Here is an 11,060-nt window from a genome sequence, read left to right on the forward strand (position 1 = left end):
TTTGTTCGTTACAAGGGGAGAGGAAGTGGTCCGTGACTGAGACACAATTTTTTTAGTGGTCCTGGAATCTCAAAAGGTTGAAAACCTCTGCTCTAGATCACGCTGGCGAAACGTTCAATGCCTTCTGATTGGTTAATAACTAATAAGTCTCATCTGCTGCAGCGACCTGCAGAATACAAATACGCGTAGTCTACCTGTATTGGTCTTTAGCGTTGCATTTGATTCGAACTTCAGGTGGCCTAGCCACGGCGGTTAGTTGGATGTAGGCCTAGAAAGAAGCAGATGACATCTTGCAAGTGGTGATATCAGAAGGTTAAGTCAGCTCTGGTCTAATTTCACAGACGAAAATAGATGTTCACACATAGGCCTATAAAGTGTAGCCTACCCAAATATGATTTCATGTTTGGTGGACACGAAGATTGCCTACCGTCTACTTGATCTAAATCATCAACTACCGAGCCTGGATACATAAAAAAATTGTTGGTTGCATCATTTAAAGGTATATTTTTTGCAAAAGTCAAGCTGCCTGAGATCAATTCTTCGTTTGAAATTTTGCGTTGAACTTGTTACTGTCCTACATCTCATAGGATAGGCTAAGTTTGAGTCCATCGCTGGCTGTTGAGCTCTGGGAGGGTTGCCCTATAAGTGTGCTGGATAATCATGTCACCTGAGCTTCACCATTACTGCCAATGGTTTTATATATAGTAGGCCTACAAGCTTAAGAAAATTACGAAGGCTCTCAATACTTTGAAACAGTGGTTACAGAAACGTACCAACTTGAAATTTCAACTAATTCTTGGGTTCTAGTAGCTGTTGAAAACAATCGCTAAAACGCTGTGAGGCAAACCTTCAACAATTCCCTGAACAATAAGCTTATTTGAATCTCCAATTTCATAGTATTCGAAATAAGAAATGTGATTACTTGAAGCAAATTAAATTCCAAATGAACCAATATAAGATCTAGAAAACTCAACGCAAAACATAAACCAACTTAAACATACAGTACTTTTCTTTTAAAAATCAAGTCGAAGCAAACAATTATAAAGAAAATTTGTAAAGGTGCACAGGTCGACAGTGAATGAATTTCAGAAAGTTTTCAACCTAACTAAGCACATGACACACTGGGTAGTAGTAGTTGGAACGAGAAAAGGCGGCAATGTCGAAGATTTGCATCATTTCTGACAAGAACGTATCTTTAGTAGGCTCTAACATTTCCAGCTCTAAAGTAGACGAGCCTTGGTTCAAAGCAGGGCTGCTGCCACGAACCTGAGTGATCAAATACTGTTTGTTATCTATGCAAATCTTTTGATAAAACAGTTTTAAATCACTCAGTGAAACTTCTCCTAAACAATTGATTTCGTCTTCCAGTCGACGGAATTGAAGATCGCGGGTAAAGATTTCATCCCAATTTCTCTCCACCTCTTCACCAAGATGATTATCGTCATGTTTCTTGATGGCGATTAATCCGTCCACTTGAGCTTCAAACTCCGCATCGCTCATCACATCAAAAAATCCCACTAAGTCGTTTCTTATGAATTCAACCATATGCTTGCTTGCCTCTTCCACTGTGAATTTGCTGTTTTGAGTTTCCACATTGACAGACAGGCCAAGCACTCCCGATGTGCTGTGATCTTGAACGAAAACGTTGTAGCCAAGTTGCTTCTTTGTACGAAGAATGTCAAAGCATGGCTCATCCATTGTCAGTGCAAGAAGTTGCAACATGATGCTGGCACGAACATCGCCCCCTCCAAATTGAAAATAAATTGTAATCATAGAATTATCGTCGTCTGGATTTAGAGATTTGGCTTTAACAAATTGAGGATCAATCGGAAGTTTAAGCACTCGAGAAGGAGTAATGAAATCCTCGCTCAAATGGGAACATTCAAGAACACCCATCATATTGTGAAACAACTGACTGGCATCCTTCTCTGTGTAGTTGCCTTGTATGAGGCAGTCAACATGAAATGCTGCTTTGTAATGAGCGAAAAACTGAAGCAAACCATCATGAGTAAGGTTTTGAGAAGCACTGTATTTGTCAAGCAAAAAGAATCGTGACTTTTCTAGGATTGTCAAGCGAATATCTTTGGTTAAAGTTTTAGGGCTGAGTGCTGCGTTGTAATAATTTCTGGTCAGCTGCAACTTATGTTCTTGCACGGCATCCTCAGTTGTGGTGAAACTTTCAAAAGCTCTTAGGATTGTTTCAAGGAGTAATGGCAATTTGTCATTGTAGCCGGACACCTGGAAAGCACAATTCACACGTTACTTAAGGGGTAAAAATGAACTGTTTTATAGTCGATTTCTAATCTGTTGCCACGTATTATCTTAATAATCCTATGATTAAAATGGTAATATCGTTTTTTTTTCGCTACGTTAAAGTGCTGCAAATATTGATGTATTACAACTAAAAAAATAAGTGATTTTGACGTTAAACAACAAGTTGTAAATACACTAAGGAAAACAATCAAAACCTAATCAAAAAATTAGTTAAGCTAAAAATTGAAAATCTAAAAACCGGGAGAATATATTGAAACTCAAGAGCGTTAGATATATTAATTAATGAAAGCGTATAATTGCATCATAAACTTTTCTAAACAAGTGTTGAACAAACTTACCTTGACAAAAATCCCTCCTTGTGTACTGGCCGAAACCTTGTATACCAGCGACGCAGCATCAGCGTCGTACACGATTTCTGCAATGCTATGATTGAAAATGTTTATAAGCAAATCTAAGTATGCCTGATTCTCCGGAGACACCAATCCATGTGAGTTGACCAAATGCAACCAGATAAATGCTTTGGGAAGGCGAAATTTTGCGTCTTGTTTAAACCAGAGCCGGCACCCAGGAAAGGCCGTGTTTATCTCTTTCACGTCACCGCAGAGGGATTCAAACGGGGCGAGGTTAAAGTTGTCGGAAATGTACGGGTTGGGGGGAGGAATGAAAAGGTCTGGATGAACGTCAAACTCACGCGCCCATTTGTCAAGCCAGGAACGGTCGAGACCAACTTCACGGTACGCAGTTCCAAACCAGGGCTCAGTCTGCAACAACATCTTTGATAAATCTGTGGCGTATACAACATTACAACAAGCGCAAACTGCGCTAAACAACGCGCAGCACCTACTTGCAGCTACAAGAACTTCGCTTGCAATCCGTGCTGACATTTACTAACTTCCTAATGATCACAGTGAAGTTAAGCAACTACCAAAATTGTACTTTAAGCATTGCGACGTTCAAACCAAAAAGAACTTGATAAGGACCTTCTGATCATCTCCCCTTTAGGGTGAAACAGGCTGTAAAGGTTTTAGAGAGTAATAACTATATATTTAATATACTACACACGAACAATACCTGGTAATTGGCCACGTCTTGCTGGTTGGACTTGTACAGAAACATAATACACTTATTGGGTGTCAAGGCGTTCAAAGCAAGTTGAAGAATCTCGTGATTATAATCATCGAGGAGGTGATCACCTGTAAAATGCGTTGAAACTTTGAATAACATTTTTTTCTACAAAATTCAGACACGACAATGTTTTGTCAGAATCAAACAGTGACGAAAAAGACTTGTTTGATACAGGTTGGCTTTAAAATTGAGAAAATTTGAAGGGTTTTCACTTCAAAAAGTACTTTCTTGTGATCTTTGCCATATGGGTGGTGCAATATAAAAGCGCATGTATTGTATACACTACAGTGGCACTAGTGCTCCTGATTTATATCGTTTATGGTGGCATCACAGTCAAGCTGTTAACATAAGAAATTTTTAAAGTGTAACAAATATGGTATATATGTTTAAAAACAAAGGTTATATATGCCTTTGACACGTAGGCTACAATGTTCTCATTGACAATATTAACACATTCACTGTACCAGTTTAATGAAATTACAAACACATGTTGTCAATAAAAAAACATATGTAATTACAGACCTGACAAGATATCTTCTGCTGGGAAAAGAGAAAGGTTTTCACACAAGTCTTCTACATTTGACAATGGACTGCTCTCTTCACGATAAGCAAAATCAGTTTTTTCAATTTGTTGAATTTCACTAAAAGTTCTTTTGACTGGGCCAGTGAGTTGAAGTAGGCGCAAATATTGAAACACATAATCCATCACCTCATTATAGTTGTCACACCCTTTAGTTGTGAGAGAAATTTCAATTGTAAACATGGAACAAAGTGCTGTTTCAGTTAAACCACCCGCATTTGATTCTGCTGATAAAGAAAATGCTAAAGATTTTCGTTTCAACAAGGAAAGCAAACTACCTTTACCTTCATGACCAACAAGCCAAGAAACGTAATGTAATGGTTTAACTTTATAGTGCTTGTGTTGTGGAGGTAAAAACCACGTCAGAATAATTTTTTTGATGTCTTTCACAGGAACAACTTCATACAGTTGAAAAGACTTGTCAGGATAAGGAACATCTTCTGCAAACTCTTGGTGCAACATTTTAGGATGATTAGGAATGTCTTTAAACATTTCGACAACCCAATCCTGCAAAGTATCCAAATCGTCATTTGACTGCACTACTAGAAACATTTCTTTAGCATTGTAATAGTCTGAATGAAACGCACCAAGCGCATCATACACTTTGATACCATTTTTGGATGGAAGCGTCTGAAGTGTTTCTAGATTTCCCCACGTAAACTTCCCCATCACATGACCAGCTTTACATAGATGTCCAATCAATTGTTCTCTTCTGCAATCATCATCAACCAACGCCATTTGAAACTCTGAATCAACAGCTTTAACTTCTCTCTCAATGCTGTCCACTTTCATCAGAGGTGAGATAAAAAACTGAACCCAAATATTAAGGGCTTCTTTGAAATGGCTTGGGTTCACCTCAAACAGAAAGACTGTCCGTTCACAACCAGTGTGAGCATTGTCACTCCCGCCATGCCTTCGAATAAATGCATCAAAGTAATTCTCATCTGGATACTTTGAGCTTCCCATGAAGACCATGTGTTCAAGAAAGTGAGTCAAGCCAGGTATGTGATTTGGATCAGAAAAAGATCCAACATTGACACAGAGGGCTGCAGCAGCCTGTCTTCTTCCATCACCTGTTTCGACATGGCCCTCATCATCTGGAACACAGAACAAAGTCAGTTTGGTTCATTTTCGCACAAACCGATTTTATGTCCGACATACAGAAGTGACATTTTACAATGACCAGCACGCTAGCCCAAGCAATGTTTATGTCCCAACTGCACCAGTCCTTTTAAACCAGAACCACCACATTTTAAACCAACACTACTCAGTTTTTTTTTAAGAATTTGATTCATAGTGTTTTTTTGCTGCTTTCAGCTGTTTACAGCAGGGGTTCCCAATCTTTTTTACACTGTGGCCCTCTTTAAACATTTTGAAAAATCAATGGCCCCCCTATTTTTTCAACCTTTTGAAAAAATTAAGAAACATCATTTTAATTAAAAAGCTTGTTTACACAGTAATCGGTAGTTAGAATGATAAAATTATATAAATATAACACCCAATAAACATGATAGCACATTAATTAGTTATTACATATGCAGTTAATGTGATGGTTGTTAATGTTGAGCTTGTTTTTACTCTGACAATGTCTTAATTGCTGGGTTAGTGGTGGAAAGAGCAAGCCGCATATCATATTGAATATCCAAGACACTGCGCTGCTTTGTCTTCAGAAGTAACGTTGTTGAAAACCCACATTCACAACGATACGTTGATGGGAAAGGCAACAGCAATGGCATGACAATTTTACTAAGCTAAAATTCAGTGGTGTTTCTTAGTCTCACAACAGCCGCAACTGTTTACAACTTTACGTAGAAATCTTATATTTTTATTTTTAAAACAACCGGGAATTAAAGACCATTTCATGAAGCTTTGGGTAAAATGTACTAGTATTTTTATTAAATTTTAGTTTATTTCTTTTGTTATATAGCGTTGGAGTGGACTTAGAGATGATATATTAAAAAAATTATTATCTTTCAAATTTTTCCATGGCCTCCTTGAAAAAGGCTCATGGCCCCCAGGTTGGGAACCCCTGGTTTACAGCATAAGTTATCAAGTTTAACTGTAAGAGTGTTTTTTGATTTTGTGAAAATTGATGAATTTAGGTAAATTTTCCTTTGCCAAAAGGAAATACTTATAACCGCATTTGCCAAACGAATTTGCACGTGATCTTGCTGCACAACTGTTTGCTCCCGTTCACTGACTGATTTTACACACTCTATTTTTACTGTTGAGTAAATTTTTAGGCTGTAGCCCTTATTTCAAGAAAAATCAACTGTATTATTTAAGGGTTACAATTTTTTCATTGTTTTTAGTGCTGCCGCCTTCAAACGTTCAATAATTACACTGGCCGACACAACTTTTGGTGCCGGCAGTTTTTGAACTGATTTAGACTAACTTTGGGGCGCTGATTCCGAAAATGCAATCAGTTTTTCTCTATCAGGTCAACTTTTTAAGTTACGATACAGTGATTTTGACTTTTAATTGTTTTCTGTGTTAAATGCTAGTAGGTGCAAACTAGCGCGCTTATGGTTACAACATCAAGAAGACGTTGTCTCAGTAACACAAATATTTTCTGCAACATCTGTGGTGGTTACGCACTAGTGACTAGAGCCTAACAGAAAACCAATCGATGATTTCGTAAAGTGTGCTTCTCTTGCTTACTTTAAAGTGAAGTTGGGGGATCAAGATAAGTCTTGGGCTCTCCACATTATTTGCAAAACTTGCAAAAAACATTTACATCAATGGACGAACAAAAAAAGAAAAGGATTAAGATTTGCTATTCCAATGGTGTGGCGTGAACCAAAAGATCATAAAAGCGACTACTATTTTTGTGCAGTAAACACAAAAGACATAAACAGGAAAAATAGGACTTCCTTGCAATATTCAAACCTAGCTTCAGCAATCAGGCCAGTGCTACACAGAGAAAAACTTCCTGTTCCTGATTTTGAAGGTTTGCAACAATTGGATTTACTTTCTGACAGCGAAGATGCTTTTGCAGTTCACTCTCGTAGATCTCTTAACGCAAGTTTATGGCAGACACTTAAGCAAGGTAAAGAATAAGAAGCTACCATACCTATTAATCCTACGTTTTCAAGTTCTTTGTTGGCTTGCTGAAATTGATTATGTCTTTTGACAATATATTTGACTGGTGGATAGATTTTACATGGGCAATTATGCATAAGTGCACGCATGCAGTGAAATCACCGTAACTAGAAAACTAGACCTGATAGACAAAAAGTGACAGCATTTTCGAAATCAACGACCTCAAACTAGCTAAAAACAGTTGAAATATCTTCGGCACCAAAAAAAATTTTTTTTTTGTCGGCTAGTGTTATTAACAAAATAGTGATGCATTGGAGGCCATAATTTTGCCAGATGTTTCGACCAGAAAATTGCAACTTTGGCCTTTGGTAATATCTACTTCACTTAATCAATGTTGCAACCGTGCAGTTGTGTACCACTCCCACCACATGCTCTAAACTAAGAAGTGCCTCATAGCAATGTTTAGCGCTCTTTGAAAGGATCCGTTCAGGAACAAGCTTTTGGGTAGATTTCAAATTTGGTAATGTTTTCTATCCACACGATAAAGTATTGTTTTTAAGACAATATATATAATTTTTAAGTTTTTAAGACATATATATATTGAAGATTTTTGATGATCTTTCTTGATCCCTTTTTCTATCTTATATTTCCCATAGCGCCCAATGTTGCATATGTACAACGTACAACAAAGATTTTTTGGGAAGTACACGACTTTGGGAGAGTAGAACGAATGTTCACGAAGAAAATGAAACAAAAAAATACTTTCAAGTTATCGTTTATACAGACGAAATCGGTTAATCGAATCACCTATTTGCCAGGCGTTTTGATACGATTATACGATTGATTCGTTTAACCAATTTACTAAAAAAAAGGTTTATTGTGAATGGGCGTAATTGTTGGGAAGATGTCTGTGCTGACTAGGCTGCAACGCACATTACAACTGATGCTTCCTACAACTGTTTACAATTCTGGTTAAACTTTAAAGAGTTTACTAGTTCTGTGTTACATAACACTAATTCTGTATGTTCCAGCCAGCAAAACTGGTCCTTTTTACATTGATTTATCATCTGCAGACGTTGAAACAATGTAAAAAAGACCAGCTTTGCTGACTTGGCTGAGCAGGGATGATCAAAGCATTTTTCTGCAAACTGCGGCAATCAGACTTCTTTTAATCTCACCAATCTCTGTGACGTCACAACGCGAACTTTGACGTTGACGTTTTTGATTCAAGCGTGCTATTTTTAGCTCGTACCAGCTGTGTAGTTTTGAGTATGGAACGTGGCCTACGAAAATAGTGGTATGGTAGAAAAACACGGCTCGCACTCATTGTTTTGAAATCGCAAAGTTTTTTTTCAAGTCTTTTGCGCTGTCTGGTAAAATAATTAATTTGCAAGGTTCTTCAACTGAATGAAACTGCACAAATGAAATTATGCACTGCATTTCACAACAGTAGGCTACTTTTTTTCAGCAATTTAAAAAAAATTCTTCAAAGTTTTCTGGTAAAAACTTTTGGACATGCTTTCCAACACTTCCCTCTTAAGCCGAAATAACTTGTCCATGTCTATTCCTTGGAAGGCCAGTCGCCGGGATGACATCAAAAGCATTTAAACTTCTTTAGTGTGATTATTCCTTTTGTGTGCTCTTTTGTTTTAATAAAGCCCAGCTGTGCGAAAATTGGTTCTTTGTAGTGCGATGTCTAGCACATAAGATTATGGCCTGGGATTACAGACACTTGTCTTTGTTTTGAGCGCATGCGTCTGTCTCACCTTTGCTTCATTTTGCCTTTGAACATTGCAGACAATAATGCGAAGCAAAAAAGAGACATTCTCTTTTCGTTAACGGGTATAATTATACGATTAAATGAATGAAGTATGCAAACTAGAAGCAAATCCTGATGCTTTTATCCGACTTATTCTTTTAAGCGGTATGCGCTTAACCGATGTTTTTACTTAACATCAGATTGGATTTGGTTTGGGATTTCAGGTTTTGATTCAAATAAACGATTGATACGTTTAAGCAGTATACTATTAACCGATTTCGTCTGTAGTTGCTAATTTTGCAAAATTGCAACATTCTACTGCTAAACATTTGGCAGTGGCTATTTGACCGGCGCCGGTCTTTGAATTTGAAACACTATTTGATCGGTCATGACGTCACTATACAGTCACTTTTTTTCTTTCAAAGGTTAAAACGAGAAGCGCGTATATAAGCTAAATTAGACAATTTTATTCAACTCGATCCGTGGCGCGTGCGATACTTCGCCGGCTCCTATTCTAGAGGGTATGAGTTCGACACTACCCGGAAACGTTCTTTTTTTTTTTTTTAACTAAATTTTAACCCGAAGTGCATTTTTGTAGTCAATTTTTAATTTGAGTTGCATTACATTTACATACCATTTCCATTTTTTTAAAAGAAGCATTGTATATAACTAACTTGTTGAGAGCAAAAATGTAATGCTTCGTTCGGCAAACACGGTCACATCAATCAATTAATCATTTTATTTTTCGTCATTAACGCGTCCGGGACAAAAAAAATACTAACTAGAAAAATCGATATAGACCTACCAGCACGTTAATGAACTGGAAAAGGTGGCAAAACCTTGAAAGGTTTAAAACGTGCCTGAATGAAAAATTATGTAGTAGGCTATATATCAGTAGTTAGCACGGCCACAAACGGAAAATTACACAGAGAAATTCTCAAATTCCAGCAAATTAAAAAAACTCTAACTTTTGCTTTGAAAGAGAAAAAGAAAAAGGTGCCTGTATAATGACATTATGAACGGTCAAACAGTGTTTCAGATTCAAAGACCGGCGCCGGTCAAATACCGTCAACCGGGGTGACTTTGTTCACCGGGGTGACTTTGATCAGCACTGTTTTAGCTTTGTAACTGCCAATTTGAGTAACTGGACTTCGCTCAAGTACTTCAGACCCCATCCTTGGAATTTGAGCGAAGTCCAGTTACTCAAATTGGCGATTACAAAGCTAAAACAGTGCTGATCAAAGTCACCCCGGTGAACAAAGTCACCCCGGTTGACGGTAGCCACTGCCAAAACATTTTGTGTTGGTGATGCTGAGTTACACCTTGTTTGAAAAAGAATTCTGACAATGTGATTTTTTTCTTGGCCGCTATAGGTTGACCACTGATGTTACAGGAAACATGTGCACTGTGTAGCCTATTCTTGTATTGCTGCAGTAGGCTATTACAATGATAAAAAAAGATTTATCCAAGGTCATAAAATTGGCCGCAGCCACACACACACAGCTTGCACATACACCTCCGGCTCTGAGCCGGAGTTACTATCACTTCCGCTCTGGAGCCAGAGTTGAAAAAAGTAGCCGAAGGTCGATTCACCACTAAAAATAAATTGACTTGACTTAAGCAATTAAACATGCATGACTTCGCAGTTCACACAAGGTACTGTTCAAGGTTGCCAGATGATTTTAGAACTTCCAGTCCAATTGCTGCTCAAAAGTAGCCCAATCGTTACAAGTGATAAAACAATACCAAAATATAAAAAAAATTGCGCAAGATGGATCGAATGGTCAATGGATCGAACCAAAACACGACTGCTAAACTTTTCCCATGACTCTAAACAATACAAGCCTAATTCCTTGGGAAAACTACTATACTGGCAACTTTGACGATATGATTTTGTAAACAAAACAAAAAAACAGAGCCTACGTATATGCAACACACTGGAGTGGACATCAAGATCAAGCGTCTTGCTTAAGTAAACAGGGAAAGTATAACTTCAAAGACTATATACACAATACATGGTAAATATAGCATCTGCCGTAATTGAAACTAATAAGCATTAAGCAAGCATACCAGTAACATCACTGCAATTTTCAGAATCATCACAGGAACTTTCAGAAACCTCATCATCATCTTCAGTGTTTTGTGGGAAAGTACTATCACTGATAAGCAGAGCATGAAGCTGATTGCTCAGTTGAATATGACGATATTCTTTTTCATCACTAATTGACTTGACAGGATCAGCAAGAACAGTTACATTCATTTTGTCTTGCCACATTTAGT

The 11,060-nt window shown here is 37.6% G+C and overlaps 1 protein-coding gene across 1 annotated transcript; it reads right to left on the reverse strand.

Moving 5' to 3' along the window:
- Positions 1-471: 471 nt before the first annotated feature.
- LOC145770106 (nardilysin-like) lies at positions 472-11,060 on the reverse strand. Its single transcript, XM_082581693.1, has 5 exons — positions 10,851-11,060; positions 3,922-5,076; positions 3,346-3,467; positions 2,613-3,035; positions 472-2,238 (listed from the first exon to the last, which is right to left on the reverse strand). Exons 1-5 carry the CDS (start codon positions 11,053-11,055, stop codon positions 1,102-1,104), a joined length of 3,042 nt encoding a protein of 1,013 aa, XP_082437819.1. The 5' UTR covers positions 11,056-11,060; the 3' UTR covers positions 472-1,101.

Source organism: Aplidium turbinatum, chromosome 5, assembly GCF_918807975.1.
Source record: "Aplidium turbinatum chromosome 5, kaAplTurb1.1, whole genome shotgun sequence".
Taxonomy (NCBI): Eukaryota; Metazoa; Chordata; class Ascidiacea; order Aplousobranchia; family Polyclinidae; genus Aplidium; species Aplidium turbinatum.

Bases quoted from the DNA above. Each gene is read 5' to 3' on its own strand.
- LOC145770106 (XM_082581693.1), bottom strand. From the start codon at position 11,055: ATGTGGCAAGACAAAATGAATGTAACTGTTCTTGCTGATCCTGTCAAG. The intron at 3,036-3,345 runs GTATTGTTCGTG...ATGTTGTTGCAG, and splicing joins AAGACGTGGCCAATTACCAG to ACTGAGCCCTGGTTTGGAAC. The intron at 2,239-2,612 runs GTAAGTTTGTTC...TGTGCTTTCCAG, and splicing joins AAGGAGGGATTTTTGTCAAG to GTGTCCGGCTACAATGACAA.